The sequence below is a fragment of the Takifugu rubripes genome, chromosome 6 (genome assembly GCF_901000725.2).
Source record: "Takifugu rubripes chromosome 6, fTakRub1.2, whole genome shotgun sequence".
Classification (NCBI taxonomy): domain Eukaryota; kingdom Metazoa; phylum Chordata; class Actinopteri; order Tetraodontiformes; family Tetraodontidae; genus Takifugu; species Takifugu rubripes.
In genome coordinates, this window is record NC_042290.1 from 6,384,713 (window position 1) to 6,403,836 (window position 19,124).

At 47.7% G+C, this 19,124-nt stretch overlaps 1 protein-coding gene across 6 annotated transcripts in view; it reads right to left on the minus strand.

Annotated features, from left to right (window-relative positions):
- The window catches only part of rapgef1b (Rap guanine nucleotide exchange factor (GEF) 1b), a 28,833-nt gene extending 19,227 nt beyond the window's left edge, over positions 1 to 9,606 (minus strand). Inside the window, exon 1 of one of the 6 annotated variants that reach the window (XM_029838045.1) lies at positions 9,297 to 9,606. In XM_029838045.1, the coding sequence (XP_029693905.1) occupies positions 9,297 to 9,324 (28 nt within the window). In that variant the 5' untranslated portion in view covers positions 9,325 to 9,606. Of the gene's footprint in view, positions 1 to 6,292; positions 6,935 to 9,296 lie in introns of those variants that run through there. The other 5 variants (XM_029838043.1, XM_029838044.1, XM_029838046.1 and 2 more) reach the window with 5 other exon arrangements.
- Positions 9,607 to 19,124: the final 9,518 nt, after the last annotated feature.

The following is a 19,124-nucleotide window of genomic DNA, read 5'->3' on the forward strand; positions in this document are numbered from 1 at the left end:
GAGTCCTGCAAGTTTGTCCCTCAAAAAAAAACCAACAAAGAATCACACGTCTACAGTAAACTTGGTGTAAAATAAGTGTAAAGAATGCAAGCCCAAGGCAAATGTGATTATCAGCAGGAACCAAAACTGAGAGGAAAGCCAGGACATTCAACAGGAAATAATTAAGGCCTTCAATAATTATCTATCCTCTTCGCTGTAGCGGGTAACTTCCTGTTGGTGGTATTTAAAGTTGAATACGAATCCCCTAGATGCCCACAGTTCTCAGCAAGCAGCATCACAGGCGCTATATGCATGGGTGCACGAGAAAGAATGCGAGCTAAGCTGTTTACTCATGCCAGGACAGGAAGAAAAATGAAGAAGCGTTTATTCATAGCTGATTCGAGGAGGAAGAGGGGAGCTGGTGGTTTTAACAGGTTGTGCTGCTCAATGCTGAGCTGTGAGAAGCCCGAAACCATCGTGAGAAAGTAAACGAGATTCAGCGAACACCAGCGAGTGTTTGGGTTTTCCTTTTTTTAGCCCATGAGATGCATACATTGGGTTTTTTTTGGTCAGTGCATAATGACACATAAGAAAACAATAGTCTGCAAAGCTAACTCACGTAGCATCTTAAAATAAACAGTTTTATTGTTGATTCAAATACCAGACGCTGATGAATTACAGTAACCAGCGGAAAGAGTATTGTTAAAAAAAAAAAAAAAAAAAACCCCAACAAAAATCGACCTCAGCCACAAGCTTTTAAAAGCTTACACAACCATGTCCCTCCTAATGTCAGTGACTAGAAAAGCAGAGCTCCACCATCCATGGGTCAATGGCCAGAAGCAAATATCAATGTGGTGATGGAAGAGTTCTGCATAATGGTTGCATGGGAACAGACGGCTCAGGCGACTGTGGTTAAGTGTGAGTCCATGCAACACAACGTGGATCTATAATGTAGATCCATATTGCGAAAGACTCAACCATATCCGCTTCAGAGCAGCCTGTTTCGTTGAGTTCTGCGACAGTAAACAGACCTAAACAACAAAGAAAATAAAGAAAATGCAGCGTTTGTGTCACTGCTTGTGTCAAACGTGACACCGGCTGGTGACAGACGATGCATCAACGAGGCGTCATTAACCCGCTATGAGTCAAATCATTGCATTCTGAGAAACATGATCAGAAGGAAACCTTTAAACCCACAGAGTGGTTTTATTTCTTGAGCTGTATTAGCTGGAAAACAGGAAACAACAACCTTCGACATGCAAATGCGGGCTGGGACAAAAATGTCCCTTCTCACACCACAGCCTGTGATGCCTTCACTACAACCTACTCCAACCTCCAGAGAGGAAAACTGAAACACGCATCATGGAAAGAAGAACAACATCTTCCCGTAAGAGGCACAGCTTTCGTTCCTTGATCTATATTTCATATGTACGGTTTCATGTTTGTTTGTTTTTCCCTCAAAGTCAGGCTGGAGTTGGGAGAAATCCATAACTCATTAAAATTCTGCTGCACTGTTCACGGTTTGCGCCATTTTGTTCGCAATCTACTTTTGTTTGTGGCTGTTTTCGTGCCCAGTCAATAACCTGATTACTAAGGAAGAAGCCGGTTTCTGATTTCAAAAAGTAATTTTATATATTCAGCCGCGTTTGAACGCACCATCGGGACACTCAATTTACCCTTGCGTAACAGTTGGGTTATTGAGCCAACCTTGAACACATCACTGACGTTAGCCAAGTAGCTGCTTTCTGCCAATTGCTCCACAGATGTCAACACTGTTTCAATATAACTTGCTACCATATTTGGGAGGTAACGTCACATGAAGCCCGATTAACCCTGACTTAAACAACTACGCCACAGGTCCCAGTATCATTTCCCGGAAGTTCCCCATCCTTGATGTGTTCACACTGCAGAAAGCCGGAATATTTGTAGTTGGAAAAGGGCCATTTGGAGAGGACTGTTTCAGCAGAGGCTCTGAACTATAAGAAAAACTGCCAGTGAAAAGTCTTTTTACTGAAGCTTGTAGATTCAAATGGAACATTGCAAAAACTGGACACCAGCCTCCTATCATGCATAGGAGGTTCCAATTTGCCACATATAACCACTGGTGCAAACCTGACCCAGGCCCTGACTGTAATGCTTTGTTTGCCAAGCTAGTTCACAAAAGGACAGTGAAACATTGACATTGTGGCAGCAACTTGACAGAAAAAACAAAGATTGAGAGAGAAGAATGTCTGGAAACCGCCGCGAGGATTAAATATCAGGTTGTACAGTCATAACACAAGTCAGACTAATCTAACAACATTATGCACCCATGACTCCTGAGGTCTGAAGAGACTATTCCCAGTTCTATAATTGCACAGCTTTAGGGTGAAATGTGGTGGATGCTGAGCTATACTGGGGGGTATTGGCTCAGTATCAGTTTTACATCCTGCTGACTCTGACAGTTTCACAATGTCAGGATCCCCAACAACTGGTCTGCTGCCATACGTGTGGCATTATGATAACAGGGCTTTTTGTTAAAGTGTGCCTACTGCCTACCTCAGCCCATATACGTCTCCATAAATGCACGTCTGATGGACTTTTTAGTTTGCTACTGCATTTTAGTTTAGTCTCAAGCTTTCGTTGGTGCCTTCAAATGAAATTGCACTTCATTACAAATGGTTTTCTGCATCTTTTGGCTCCTCACATGGCTGTTACTGCCAAAACAAAGAGGGACGATATTCCTAAATTAAACAAACTGTGCATTTGTTCACATTTAAATTGAAGGTCAAAGACTTTTATTTTATATCATCTATCATCAGATTTGACCATTTAGCTGTGTCCCAATTATTTAGTACTTTTGTTTCAGGTTTAGTCCACTAATGAGGGTTGTTTTTTTTTTGTGTGGTTCTAAAAAAGTAACTGACAAAATCAAACTATTTTGCAGAAGGCCGCGACACGCACAGTGGCGAGGATTTCCGAGAATAGTGAACAAACACCCAGAGACTTTCAACGTTTATTACTCTGTACTCTGCAGCCATTTGTCACCCTATTCACCCTTTATCATCTCCTTGATTCTCACTAAATGAACGCAGCAGCAATTTATTTGCACGAGGCGGCTTTTGCATTCATGGTGGATTTGTTTTTTTGTAAGGTTTCCAATATAAGCTGCAGGCTCATATGGGGCAATGGACGTGTTAATGGAACAGTAAATGGGAGCAGTTGGCACAGCAGGTCAGCGGGGTTATAATGAAAGCTGTGGAGAGAGCCCTCAGGCCTGGGTCACTCGATTGTCCCCTGTCAGACAGGCGCATGTGCGCGCATGTGTGCAAACAATGCAAACACATATCCACCGACACAGACAAAAATGAGCGCACAAAGAGCCCCTCAAAACTATTCAACAGCAAGCAAAAGGCTGCAGAGGCTTGTTTTCGACAGCATCAGCAACAGTGGTGGAAAACACATCAGCAGACGTTGACGCTCCAATTACGGGGAAGAAAAAAAGAGGATCATTGATCAATGCTCCATAATCTATACCGTAGGTTTTAATTAGCTGGTGTCCAAGTTCTGTTATTGATTAAAGCTCCTGTTGTGATACAGAAGCTGCGGCGACAGCTCCCAGTTCCACTGATATGACATGAGCGATGGGTGAGGAAACAGACTGTGACACACACGGTCGCAATGTTTTATAGGAGGGCAGTGAGAGCCCATGTGAGGTCGAGCGGGAAATCGCAGGGCAGGCAAACACATGCACACACACACACACACACACAGACGTACACATCGTCCTGGGTACCCCTCCCGTTCCTTCCCCCTGACGCCGAGGCCATTGGCACCATTTCCTGTCCCTTGTCTCCCTCGCTGAGAACCGCTCCCTCTTTTCTGGACACGTTTTGCAGTCTGGAGCCGCCCGAAAGCCTCCTCTGTGTAACCAATTACCTCACCTAAACAGGCGACACTTAACAGCAGCTTCCACGCACAGCCACACAAAGCAGCTCAGTATGATACACCAGCAGCTGACAGGCATGACGCTCATTCAGGTGACCTTCTGGTTAGGCCACATTTACTAGCATTCTACTAAAGGCCTTTGAGCGGGGCGCCTGGCAGGCACCCTGGTTCACCTTGGGTGAAAGGAAGAGACCAAAGAACCGCAAAGTACTATAAATACCCAGCTTGTCAGTATCTGTAACATCAAGGGGTACCAGAACAGAGACAACGCGACAGCTCCAAAACACTGATCTCCAACCAGCGGGTTCTGAGTGAACAGCAGCTGCACGTTGAGAGCCCGACAGACGCTACAAAACTTCAGACAGGAGACTGATCCCACGCAGAAACAAACACCCGCCAGACAGCCAATCGCTTCGCCGTCTAACTACATGACAGAGACGCTGCAGAGAGATGGAGAAGCATAAGCAGCGGCTTTCTCTGAGTAAATGGCCTCCAGCGACGAGGGGCGGTGCTGCCGCCCTGCATCCGACAGATGCACAAAGCCGATCTCGTCTGTATCGCGGGCTGCTCATCACTCTTGACACTGCTGCAGAAATCCAGGATATAACAATACCTACACGATTCCACTCCACTCTCTAGTCATCTGTCACAGCCGCGCATGCTAAGCTGATTAGCAACAAAACAACCGCATGAATAAGCAGGTAATTGATGAACAAACTTTGCCAAAGAAGAATAACAAACCATGCACTAAACCAGCTGATTCCGTGTTGATTTTCAAGCACATCATCACAATAATGAGTGTCTTTGATTGTATAATAATAGATAATAAGGGTCATCTGCATAAGGTGTGGGCCAGAAACTTCTTTCCCCATTAATACACCAGTGTGCTTTACTGCCTTTATAAAAACATATCCTCTCATTTAGGTTGGAACATAGAAGGAACATCGAAGAGAAAGTGGGTCATTGAAGGCAAACAATAAACACCACATGCTGTGTAGTGTTTTAGTCTGATAGAAAAAATATGATAATGAGTATGATAAATGTGTCCAGACAAAACAAATATTCTTCCCTGAAAACATCTCTGGGTTTTTATTAACGAGCGACGCCAACTTTTCTCCATTCCTGATTTAGACTGGCAGCAGAAACTGGCAGCAACTGCGGGACATCCCCTTCATTGTGTGCCAGCGCGCTGACCCAGCCATGCCACCCCGGAGTCTGACTGATTTGACACACTCAATACAAACACGTAGGACTTGATAAAACTCACTTTCCAGGGTGTTCATGTGCCCCGAGGCCACAAGCTACTCCCCACGCACGCTGCTGCTCGCTTCGCTTTGGCTGCCTTGAATAGAGACAACTTGCTTCTGTTTCCTCGCCGTTATCCACAGTGGAGATGCCTGAAATGTGTCGGCTTTGTTCCCTCCATGTCACACGTGTGGCAACAAGTTTAAAAGTGTGCAGAAGGGTGAACGCGACTGAGCTCCTGCTGCAGAAAAAGAACTGAAAAATGTCAAGTTTCAGTCAGGGCTCTCAGTTCTGCTTGCTTTACCTCTAACCCCCCCCCCCCCCCCCTTCCCCCCCCCCACACACACATACACACACAAACACACACACAAACACATCTTGCTGGGATGAAACAAACAGATATATTAAGGTGACTATGCCACAGATTGCCTGTCTCCAAAACAAGTTATTAAGGCACATTGTGTAATTGCACGACTGGGATTCAGCTTCCTTAATTATGGAGCCTCTGTGTCCTACTGGGAAGAGCCGCACACACATCTTAATGGGAAAAGCACAAGATCATGGTGAATGACAAATCGGAGACACATTAGTGTCAACAAACAGCCTGAACTGCAAAGGTGGAAAGACTGAAGGAAAAACACCAAGATTGTGCAAATAAAAAACCAATACCAGATTCCTGGTGTTGTGTAAGTGGATTGAGACCAGGCATGTTGACAAATCCTCACCTGATGAGCCCAGATTAGCGGAGCTATGGCTCCTGTCTACACAGTGTGAGGGTGATAAGACAGAGAGGAGCCTGCAATGGAAAGATGCGGCTCCGCAGAGCCGTCTCCTCGGACCGGGTCCGCCCAAAACTGCAGCGGAGCAAATGAGCACCTTCAATAAAGCCACACGACACAAAAAGCACAGAGAGGAATGTCCCCTGCGTTCGGCTCAGCCAGCGGCTCAGCTTTACATTAAAAAGGACTAAAACTGGTGACAGTGGGCTTAGACTAGACTGATCATTTAAAAAAAAAGGCTTAATAAAAGCAAAGTGCGCTTTTGTTTGACTGTAAACTCCAAAAGAACCTTTTAATGGTCCGAAGCAACATCACACAACAGCCATTTTGTCTTCTCCCGTCACGACAACAGCAGTTTGTACCTGTGTCCTCATCTAGGTCCCCCTGTAAAGAGTCTGCGTCCCCTGAGGAGCCCTGGCTCCTCCAGCTTATATTACCCATCAGAGGCTTCGCGCAGCAGCTGGCGCGATTCTGACGGTGAGAGTTACGCTCGGCGTCCGGACGGACGACTTGTCGGTCGGGACAGCGTTTCTGCAGCCATCATTCATTCGCACAGCTGAGAATGAGTCACGAACTAACGCGTCCACATGATCGGTCTCTCTTGAGTCAGCGCTTCGAAGCAGCGCAGGGGATCTACGCGCGGCGCCCGAGAAGAGGCGGGTGGAATCGAAACATGCCGTGCTTGTGCTGAGTTCATTGTTTATTTTTGGATGGCCGGCATCATGTCATCCTGTGAATTAACGTGTTGTCTGCATTCCTGGCTCCTGAAGAGGGTCCTGGGATGAACGTGCCAGTCTTTGGGAGGCCAAAACGCAGCAGCGGAGGCAACACCCTCTAAAACAGGCACCTTTGGAAAACCATTAGCAGGAGCAACTTCACATGCATGTGGACGTTGACCTGTAGATCAAGAGAGAAAAATCCCAGCACCAGCTCCTCAAAAGATGTTGATTACGGAATGATCCAACAGCCCTGTTCCATCATCTCTCCTCGATCTCCTTAACGCGTACAGCCTCGACTTCCATCACGTTCTACCGTTGATCTCCACCCTCTTTCTTTTCCTTCCCTTAACTCCATCCCCCCCCCCCCTTCCTACTCGCACACCAAAACATATTTACAACACATCAGATCCGACACGGGGACGGCGAGCCCGCCATTATGTCTGAGGGACTGCGAAACGTCGTCTGCCCTCAGAATTGCGTAAGTAATGGGCGACATGTGTAAAGCTGCTGGTCTGGGAAACTCTCGTGATAATTACTTCTTTAGCCGGAGCTCAGCGTTGTGGTGATCGGGGCATGTGGACTTGGCTATTTCTGTGCACCAGACAAGGAGATATTTCAGGCCGAAGTGATGCAGTGACCACTTAACAAACATGCAGCCATTAAAAAGACTCACGCTTGAGTGTTAAACACCAGGAATGCCTGAGAATCAACTCCTGGCATTATAGCTCAAGTCTGTCAAAGGTAAATACACAGATGCAGCCGTATGCTGCGCGCGGGGGCAGGGAGCCTAAAATAAGAAAGTGGAGGATCATTTTGGGTGGCGACCAACGCCGACTGTCCAGTGAGAGAAGAGCTACAGGCTAATTATACAACGCTGCTACACCCAGAAGTTTTCACCAGGAGTAACACTGACAAGAAACATGCGATGGCTTCCTCAGCTGTCAAGGAGGCCGAGCGCTCCTCCCTAAAATAACTCAAGATGAGCCAGAGTCCGCTCTTCCAGGCTTACATATCAGGAAACAATCATAACAACAATCATTTTGTTTACAGGTAAGGTCAGACTGGTACATATAATTGTCTAAATACAGTTCATTCTCTCCGACCTGATTTGCAGCCGCAGCCACCACAGACACCGGTTGGGTTAAAGGACGACAAGCTGCACGTGCAAATAACGGGGCTTCACGTGCAAATAATGGGGCTTCACGTGCAAATAACGGGGGTTCCGCGCTGAACAAGACGCGGGAGCCACTCACGACGACGTGGTTCTGGGGGACAGAGGTCCAGTGAAGTTCGTCCGCATCTCAGATTTGAAATGCATGTCAGTTCTCAACCACTCACAAGGTGAATGAATGGCGTGGCCGCCCTGTGGGTGCAGACAGTCCAGATGACACATAGTTTGCACCAGAGAGGCGACAGGCGGTAGTTCTGAGTGACTCACGTGCAATTCAACCTGTAGTTGCCAAGAAGCTCTCATTAAAGAAGAAGATAAATGATTTGCTTCCGAGTTTTCTATTTGGCTGCAACCTTGGAGTCATCTGTCTACAACCCACGGAAGGAATTGGAAACTTTTACGCCTATGGAGATTATCTGGGGTAGTAGTGGATGGCACTCCCTTAGTGAGGGGGTGCGTGCGTGCGTCCGTGCGTGTGAATGAGAGTGCGTGCGTGTGTGTGAGTCCATTTACTGCAAGCATCACCGGGCAGGGCTGCATGTGGAGCGAAGCGGAGAGACAGCTGGTGGCGGGCTACGAGTCTAGCTGGCGGGTGTAAAGTTTCTCCTCCGAAGGCATACCCGAGACCACCCTGCCGCCCCCTCACGCTGCTGTGTTTTATTCACGCTCACATCTGCACACACAGTAAAAGGACTGCAAAGCACAACAACGAACGATGCCACGTGCACGGTTCTGAAAATCAACATAAAAACACAGCACAGGCTTGGGCGTGAACGCATCACCAAACCACCGTGGTGAATAAGAGGGCTGCTAGCGCTAGCTCCCTGGGTGCTAGCCGAATGCTAGCCCTCGTAACAAACATCGTAAATATCGGCTGAATACCAACTGTGGTGAAACGGGGACCTCGGATTAAACGAGCTGGTTTATTTAAAAGGTTTCTCCCCGTTCCGTCCGGGGCAAATGACCGACGTTTGTTCTCGAATGCCAGCGATGCTTTCAGACAATCAGTTCATGGTGTATTTACGAGGGTTCAGCTGGGAGCGAACGGTGAAGAGCCGGTGGAGTACCGCGTAGCGTTGGGCTATAAAATGATCCCAGGAACACACGGCGACACAGATCTAGCTAAAGTGCTGGGAGAGGACCGTTAATCATTTACTGGTCAGTTAACCAGCCACCTCCGGTCAGCAATGAAGCCGAAACGCCACAGAAAGCCATTTACGCCAGTAAAGCTACATGCAGCTAGCCGATAGTGACGCTTGGATTTAAACTGGAAAACCGTGGAAAAACACCCCATAAGGCCCCAATTAAATCAGAATTTACAGGCTGTTTCGGTTCAGAGTCCTTTAAAGCCACATTTCTCACACACGCTGGTGTACAGAACCCACATTTGACCCATCTCTGCCTCTCGTACGGAATACCGTTATGCAGTACCCCGAGGAGGAGCGGTGTAGTCGAACCTAGCCGGGCTGGACTTACCTTGCTTGCTCTCTATTTTCCCCGACATTTTCGTAGCCAGCAGCTGCGAGTGCGATCCCACTCAACAAACGTAAGCCACAGACGAGCCTCGCCGTGCGTCCCCTGCGCGATTATTCCCTCATTTTCGATACACAGTGGTGTCCGTGAGATGAGTCCGCCGGGGTCAAAGGGAGATCTTCACAGCCTACACACATTGGGACGGTCAGGAAAGCTGCCTCGACTCGCCTCTGCGTGATCTTCACTGGAAAGCCACCCGCAAACATCCACACTGGGTACGTTGATGTGTTGAACCCAGTGTCGGGGAGAGAGCCGGGGCTGCCGGCCTAACAGCGCCCCCGTGCGGCAGGAATTAGAAGCAGCTACTGTCAACACAGCCATGGGCGTGTTTCGTCCTCGCTGCAAAAAGTTGTTTTCCAGGGCCGAGAGTAGTTTTTAAAGCGGTGCAAGGAGCCCGAGACACCAGCTAATTCGTTTGATTGCTAGGTAGAACGGTGCGGGCAACAATATTATTGAATATAAACAGTTATGTGCATGCATATCCATGCACATGGATTGCAGTGCACTGTCTGCAGATAATGTGCAGAAAATCACTGTGTTTTGCTGTTGTTGTTTTTCCCCCCCCGAGGTGTGCTGTGTATTTCCTAAATAAGCACCAAACCAGCAATAGCCGTGAGGTGATGTGAAACTGCTGAGACTCCAGTTGAGCGCCCCAGACGCTGATGAGACACATCATATCTTTGGCTCTGCAGTAGTTTCGTATCACTTCTCCTGTGCTGCAGTTTTTCATGATGGAGAATAGAATGAAAAGGAAGTGAGAGCATTCAAGTCTTCTGATTTCCCTCCGATACGAGCAAACTGCTGATAATGGCTTTTGTCTATTCGGCGCGCATTCCATTAAGGGACGTCAACGCAATGACTGGCACAGTGAGACGAAGCAAGCGCTCTCTGTCATCTTTTTAGATGAATAATTGATCTGAGTGAACGGATCAACATCCTTTGAGTGATCTGGGTCAGCTCGTGTGCTTTGCAAAGCTCGCATGAAAGCAGAGGCCCGTCTTGAAATACCGACACTGGGGCGTTTTAACCTTGTGGTTAGAGCCTTGTGCGGGCTTCCTTCACCAACTGCGCGCAATCCGCTCATGGGCCGAGACCTTAAGAGTGTCGGAGTTTGATATTTACACGAGCTGTCATTAGGCCTTTTGCTCATGCTTGCACAATACTAACCACACCCGTGCAGCAAGTGCGAGGTGCTCTCTGGTTGAGTGTGCATGCACAATTGCGATTGTGTAGGCGTGTGCAGATCTGGAGATTGAGTGAAAATACCTCCCTTGAGGCTATGGTAATGTCACACTGGAAAGAAGCAGAACTCTTGTCGGGACAGGATAGACCTCATCCCGTCTGAGTAGGTGTGTTTAAGTGGTACGGTTCACATCGGTGCAGCAGTCAATGAACATCAACGCTGTCTTCTTATTTATTGGACCTATTTAACTGTTATACCTACATTTCCCCACTGAGTTTACTTTAGCGTTGCCAGGACAGCTAAGGATTTGAAAATGCCATTGCCATCTACAAATCCTGGCAATCTTAAATCATGAAAAAATAATTTCATTCGAAAAAAGTGCTTACAGCTTACAAGGCAGTATAAATCTCACAATCAATCAAATTAACTTGTTACGTCTTCTGGAAATTATGGGCGTAGATCCCGTAATCACAATTCACAAAGGTTTGACTAAAGTTTAGTATTACGTATATTTTTACAGGGTAGGTTTAGGACCAATCTATTCGTTCACTGGCTCTTTGCTGCCATCTGCTGGTCACATGTCCGCATGCAAGTCAGCTATTGCAATTCTACCTGTGGCCACAAGATGGTAGTAATAAACCGCTGATCGTGCTTGGTCGTTTGTTCGCCCTGCTTTAATTTTATGGGCAGATTGCTGATGAGATGTATCTAGAGAAGAATTAACCCAGTTTGACTCTTGAAGGAAAAAAATGAGAGACCAAGCTCATCAAAATTTTAAACTTGAGACCATTTTAATTTTAAAGACTGCATCAAGTTCAACAAGTGGAGTGACTAACAAATCAACTCACTGTTTTGAATTAAAGTTTCACTTAAGATGGAAACAGTCATCTTGAACTGACACAGATTAGTGAATCAGCCCATTCTGTTGTGGGCTGAGGGCAAAGGATTGAAGTGGGACAGGTTTGTTAGCACAGAGTTGTCAGTGGGAGCTGGGAGAAGAACTGTGTTTGATCTCTGCGGTGGTGGGCGTGTGACGCAAAGCTCAAACACAGTTTAAGGCTCTGTTAACCTTGGCCAGCAGTCAGACCCCTCCGTCTGTCTCCCATCTGAGCGTTAGGGAAAAGCAGCTCGGGATCAGTGAGGCTTAAATCACTGAATAGATTTAACTGAGAAGAAGGGGAAAATACCTTCACAGCGCCAGGGTCGTCTTTTAGTCCCCCTGCTCGCGCACAACGGTTTTCTTTTTAAAAGCGTGCTTTCATGCCAGTGTCATGATGGAGGGATCGAGGCATCAATAAGAGGGTTGGAGATTGAAGATGGAGAGGTGTTGGATGAAGAGGACAAGCTGTCTGGGTCATAACCTACTCAATACTGTATGAGGACGGAGCACTCGGTCTCTGCCACAAATACACAGGGACACATTTGACCTTGTCAGCAGAGGAAGGTGACAGCAACTCCAAACCAAAGCTGCGTATTTTTAACGCATAAAACAATAAGACACGATAAATTAACACACATGATTGCCATTGAAAAACACATTTTTAGCAACGGCATTAATATGGCTAGGGATGGTTAATAATTCCTGAGACCCAGTTGTCCCTGCATGCTATTTTTAAACCTCAGGATCTCCGAGAGGCCCCCAAGGTTGATGTTTCTCCCTGAAACTGTGATTGGTTAAACAGCCCCGGCCTTCAAAATCCTCGAACCTTAAACCGTGTTTTTCCTTGACGCTGTATGACAGGATGCACACAGACTGTGGAATTATTTATGTGCTGAAAGGCATTGTGGCGTTGCTCTTTAGAGCCTTACAGGGGCACGGTCCCACCGTTTGAAAAGCACAGCTTCTCGCCTTTCAAGAACGCTGCGTCGCATCACCATGACAATGCCGGTCCCCCCCTTCGCCCTTACTTCTCCTCTCCGCTTCTTGCGAAGAGTTCAAACGACGGAGGCAACCTGGCCTTTTACTGCGACCGTCCGCACCCCTGTGCCACCCTGTCCGGAGCTCTTGATTGACATTTAACTCCAAGGCTGGTGTAGAAAAAGGGCCAAGGAGCATGAAATGTGTCTGGTCGCAGGGGTGCACACTGGCCACTCCCTATCTCACACCTCCGTCTCTCTGAGATGCAGGGGTCCCCTGAGCTTGCAGCTGCATTCAGCGAGAGAGGTGAGCCGGTATAAAAGCACAAAGCCCGGGAGTGTCTGGACGGACGCTGTGATGTAGTGACACAGATGTCGAATGCATTTCTTATTATCACTGCAGCGGTGCGCCCCAGCTTCCTGTCCATCCTTTACACTTTAAAAGGACCAAATATCAGCGTTTGCCCTTTCTCTGACTGTGCACAGCAGGCCTGGGATGTTTAATGTGCGCTTTAGTTTACATTTCAGTGATGTTGAACTGCTCCTGTCCAGTATTTCTTGGGTTAATGACCTTTTTATAGGTAGGTATGTTTTTTTTTAATCCGAACTACTAATTACTTCCATATTTAGCGCTGAAGCTTTCCCGTGTGTTACGCTGCTCGCTGTTTCTTGTAGCCGTTGGCTGCAGAGGTTTCATTCGAACTAACACGAGTCACTGGCCACTCACAGGTCCTGTTTTGTGAGGGCTCGTTATTATCATGGGGCGTGGAACAAGACAAATCCGGCTGGTGGGTTTCAGAGACAGGCTCATGTGTGAGGGGTTTACTGAACCGCCAGGCCTCAAGAGTCCTCCAACATGGCTCAGCTGCTCAGAGCTTTCCAATTTAATAATCCACACAAGGGCCATTTAACGGGATCACTGATTAAGCCTTAATTGAATTAGGATCGGAAATCTTCAGGCTAAAGCTGCCTTGTGGAGACTCGGATGTAACGACAGCAGAAAGTGAGCGAGCATAGAAAGGGAGGTGAAACAGGCGCTCACCTTATTTAACCCATAATGGGTAATTACATGTACATACGTAAAGAGACGTGAGCCACAAAGTGATGAAAAGTTGTTTGATGTTGTGAGTTTATCTGTGCATATCAAGAGAACGTGCTCATTCATATATTAATGAGAGGCTACAATGGAAAATGAAAGCAGGTCGTTCTGTGCGTTGGTTCACGTGGAATCCATCATGTCGCGCACTAATACCATTGTTACCCTCCTTCATTTCATGGGGTTTGGCTTTTGCGTTGGGCAACAGAACCCAAATATCATCACTGTGCTGCTGTAAAATCGGCAGAGTGTCGCACCATGGCGGCGAGACGGCTCCGTTTAAATAATTGTTTGGGGACGGAAAAAAACAAAACATGCTCTGTCTCTTTGTTAGGTTTCCAAGCTGAAACTGGCAGCGGCGTTCCAAACGCAATGCTTAATTCATGTTTGCTGGCACAAGCTTTGCATCAGTGGTAGAACAAAACAGCAAAGAACACGAATTACTCGAGCATTAACTGCCAAAACAGAGAAATGTGAAGGCTGCTGCAGAGGGAAATTATGTTAGGATATGGTGGAGAAGTGAGATGGAAATGAAATCAATCAGAAACTGCCTGCACATCTATTGTTTGAGGGATTTCTGAAGCGTCACTTCTGCTTGGCCATGATGGGATGGTAGAAGGGGTTGGGTGGGATATAAGCAGGAGTCAGGGAGCCTCGGCCATGTTGTGGGACCTCGTGGGAGAAAAAAGTCGAAGGAATCCACTTGAACGGATCAAGACTAAACAGAACGCATGCACCAGTGGCTCCTGCAGGCCCTGGACCCTGTAGCTCAGAGGGTCCGGTTGACCTCCTCTAAACATCACCCGATGGCACCAATCTGGGCTTTAAAGCATCGTTTATGTGAGTATCACAAATAAAAGGACGAAAGCTTGGCTGGTTTTTACATATTTGTGGTAGCATAACCTCATCTTTCCCTCTGTTTTAAATCATTAAATCCAAAGAAATACAGCAAAACAACAAGAAATAATAATATTATATATAGCTGTCAGAAATACCAGTATCTGCTGACAAATGTGTCGGTGTCTCGATTACACCTCTGCCGGCTGCATCTGACCTGTCAGAAAACATCTTCCTCTGTGTAAATGGTGTCGGGATCTACTTGCTTTCAAGATAAAGAACCTGAAAGAAAACAGCAAAGGAGGGACTATTTATTCTAGTTGGAATGATACAGCTACTTGGAAGCTGTGATATTGTTGGCTGTTTAATTAAAATATGAACAAATGAACGAACGAACGAATGAATGAATGAATAAACACCACCCCCCTGAAGTATTAATCAGCACTTTCAGGGTCCCTTTAATGGAAAAGAATCACCCAGGAGCAGAAAAGCGCTGAAGGCCACCTTCAAGTTCAGAAAGTGCTTGCTTGAGAGTGTCAACGCGCCATTCTGGCGTGTTCACGACGTGTCTGAGGAGACACGTGTGAGCAGAACTGCTGCGTGTGCATGTACAGGGCTGCCATGTGGTGTATAATTTATGGAATGTGCTGTGCATAAGATGTGCGGCCTCTGAAGTGCGATGATGTCCATCACAGGCTGCCGCTCGGTCCTCCTCCATCACTGGACGGCTCCGGGACGCCGGTGATGCTCCTGCCCCGGGTGGCGAAGCTTGAAGGTAATAAATGCTGCTTCTGCCACGCCGGGAGGGGGAGGGTTGCGGAGCCTGTGGCTCCCCTGGCCCACCTGGCCCTGCAGCATGATTCACCTGTGCATAATACCTGCTCCCCTGCCTCAATGGAAACCACACAGATAAACAAAAGAAAATGAAAACGTGCCATTTATTGGCGTTTAATCGGCCGGCCTGCGTGTGTCGTGCAGAACGTTGCGATCCTGGTGCGGACCAGCCCTCCCATTAGAGAACGGCGTGCATGATAATTGTTGGAAACAGCCCCCAGCGCCCGCCTGCCCTGCTCTCTGATCTCGGGTCCTAATGAGCTCTGAGAAGATGGATTCAAAAGGACCCTTGATTCTGGAGGAGACCTGGGGTGAGGAACGCAACACAGGCCTGGGACGATGCCTCCTCCAATATTAGTATTCCCATCCTTTCCCCCCTGCAACATCAGTAAAAGCCTCCCACCCTTCGCCTCAACGGAAGGTCACTTTTATGATCATCAACCAAGTCGGAGAGTTTTTATGAACAGGAAGTATTTGTTTACGATATATTAATGCTCCCCCCGCCCAGTAAACAGCTTAATTGTGTCAATAATTCCCTTTGTACAGATGGCAGCTCTCCGCCCACTCCTGGGTGTATCGAGTCGAATTTGTTGTGAAGGATTAAGCGCGAAAACCCACCGGTGGGCTGAGACTCTGCCAGGGGAAAAATATTTGTTAAACTGCAAAGTGCTTGTGTACAGCACATTCGGTTAAAAGCAAAATCCCACTGTGAGAATATGCAGCTGGATATGCAATCAAGAAGAATATTTAATGTGTTCCCCCTCGTTCAGATTCAGCACGCGCCGCTCTCTGGGAAACGTTCGGGCGCTCCTCCGCCGCCGCCGGGCCCGCCGCGCTTTAGCCGCACGCATCATTAAAGAACACTTGCTGGACACGGCAGCGACTCGGAAACGAGGAAGGGTTGGATTTTTCCAACAAAGCTGAAGGCCCGAGTTAGCGAGGGCGGGTCATTTATGACCGTGAAGATGGGCTGGGCGACGTGAGGTCTGCAGAAGCTAGGCCATGTTCACGGGTGATGGAAACCATCAGGTAGCCAGTTGTCTTCCGCTGGCTAATGATACCCCGGCCTCCTGAAAGGCTCGGGAAGCAGCAGGACATCAAAGAGGGCCTGACAGACGGACAGAAGCTGAGTTGCATGTTAAAAGCCCACTCCTCTTTAAAATGAAAGCCAAGCGCACGCACCTGCACCCCCCCCCCCCATCATTGTGCTCATCTCAAACCGGTGAGTTACCTCATCCACCTGACTCACACGCCCATGGCGTGCGTCCGTTTCCTCCAATCATCGCTGTTGTTGCTGCTGTTATTAATTATTCTCCCCCCAACCTTCAAACGGCTGGTGCTCAGGCACAGGCAGCCGCCCCCCCCCCCCCCCCCACCATCATTAGAGCTGGCGTATTTGAAGACAGACTAATGACAGCTCGGATTTCAGGCTCAAACGGGAGCCGCCACTCATTTACCCGCTAAGCGGCGCAGAAAAGGATGGGATGGCGGAACCCCGTCACGTCGTTCCCACGACAACCCGAGCGACCCGACATCTGACTCCTGCCATTTGAATTACAGTCACAGGTTTGCTCGTCTGCTGAGAATGTTAATGTGTATTTTTCCAAAACAGCAAATCAATCGGATGCCGGAATGACCAAGACGAGCAATGGGAAAAAAAGAGAGCGGAGCATGGCGTGCTGCGATAAATTTATTGGCATCTGTGAGTCATGGGTTGACAGCCTCAGAGCTGCCGGCGTCCTCTGAAGGCCCGAGGTCCTCCCTGATCCGTCCTTCCCCTCATTTATCTTTCTGTATCGTGACTCTCCGTCTGACGCTAACTTCCGCTAACTTTCCTGAATGTGTCAGACCCTCGCCGACGCGTCTTTATTCATACTGCGTTTATTTGCCCCGGCGCTGCTTGGCCCGGCAGGTCTGGATATTGTCGCGCGGCCAGTCCAGGTGCTGGTATTGCTCCTTGTCTGTGCTGACCTGACCTGCTAATAAAGTATTAACCAAACTCAGTGGCCCTGTTTTCTTGGACTGTCTCCAGCTGAAATTACAGCTTGGTGACACTTCATAAGGTCTCCACAAACCCCGCGTCTCCAGCGGCCCAGGGCGATACAGATTAGACCCTAATATGGATTGATCCCTGCTCCCCTTCCCCTCCCACCTCTTATATTCCAGCGCGGAACAGAGTACACGCGTGCCCCCGAATTTGTGCACAATTTGTGAGCCGGCTTCCGTCCCCTCTCAGACCTTTCCAGATGGGCCTTTCTTTGAGATTAATTCTACTTTTCCCATGTTCGGGCTGTCAACTCAGGGTATCGAGTCATTTTTTAAAGGCCGCCGTTCTCGAGGACGAGAGACTGATTGAGTTGTGGCCTTTTCCTGAGTAGGTAAAGAACAGGATTAATGCGTAACTCCCGAAACGAGCGCGTCAGAGCGAGCAAAAAGAGGTGGGGAAATACGTGAGTAAAATAATGAAATTTTATGAACATTGTGGACTTTGTCTATTAGGCTCTTATATAAATGTGTGATCAGCAACTAATGTTTAGAATAAATAAGAACGCTTCCATTTTTAGCTGATAATGGTCTCACCAAGCAAGGAAGGAGGTAGACAAGGCTCGGTGTGGAATTTTCCATAGATTAAAGATCCAGATATCATAAAACCATATTGTGTAAACAATGTCACCTTTTATGCAGCCTATTGTTTAAACATTATCCAAAGGAGAGAAGCTGATTATTCGCTGACACGCAGGCTGGCAGAGGAGGTATATCTGCATTCAGGAAGGGCTTCCCGAGATCCGACGTTCTTTACAAAGGGAGTGAATCAGAGGTTGGGCCTGCACTTTCTCATGAACTCCACCCCACACTCTCCCACCGCTCCCTCCGCCCTGATTCTTCCCGTGGCCACTCGGAGCCGAATAGCTGATCAAGCAGACATTGATTAGCACGGACTCATTAGCATCCTGTTTGCATTGACCCCCCCAAACTCCATGATTCTAAGCAGCCATGGCCACATGTGCGCGCGCGCACACACACACACACGCACACACACACACACACACACACACACACACACACTTTGACTGTAGCCCCTTGCTGCTCTGACTCAAATGGATTAACAAGCACAATATTTCTGCCAGGGACAGGAAATCACTGAACACTTGTCAGGAAGTCATAGATCGATGGAATTCAGATCATTGACCCCCCCCCCCCCCCACACACACACACACACACCATGCGTGGCTCCTAACCCAGCCTTTGCCCTCCACGTTCCCCCGACCTTTTCATGCAACCCACAGCAATTCCTCTTCAAGTGGAAGATTGCACCAGCACACACGCGGGCACACACACACACACACACACACACACACACACACACACACATACACATTCACACACACACACATTCACACACACACACACACGGGCTTTTTTCTTTTTTAATGAATGCAGACACTAGAATTCTCTTTTCCCTCACACACACAGAAATGATTTTACTCTCTTTTTCCTTGGGTGTTCTCATCTTCTCATAACCCGCAGAGTGTAAGGCAGCACAGCCAGCTGCAGCCGCGGCACCACGGGGCGTCTCCAAGGTTAACATAAAACATTACAAACAGTAAAGACTGCAGGGAGATGAGCAGACCGACCGAGGTGCCCGTGCTTCTGAGTGTGTCTTGTAATTAGGCCCAACATTTTATGTACCTCTCTCTCTCTCTCTCTCTCTCTCTCTCTCTCTCTCTCTCTCTCTCTCTCTCTCTCTCTCTCTCTCTCTCTCTGTCTCACACACACACACGCGTGCACGAAAAAACTTTGAGAAGAGTTTATTAAACTGTTTGTGAAGCGCGTTCCTAAATGGACACATTATTTCCCTAAATGATGTAAGATCAAAATATCTCTGCTGGAGCTAAGTCAACATACACTAAAATATGTGTCCTCGTGTAGCCGTCCAATTATGACATAATTTTGTTCAAATAAA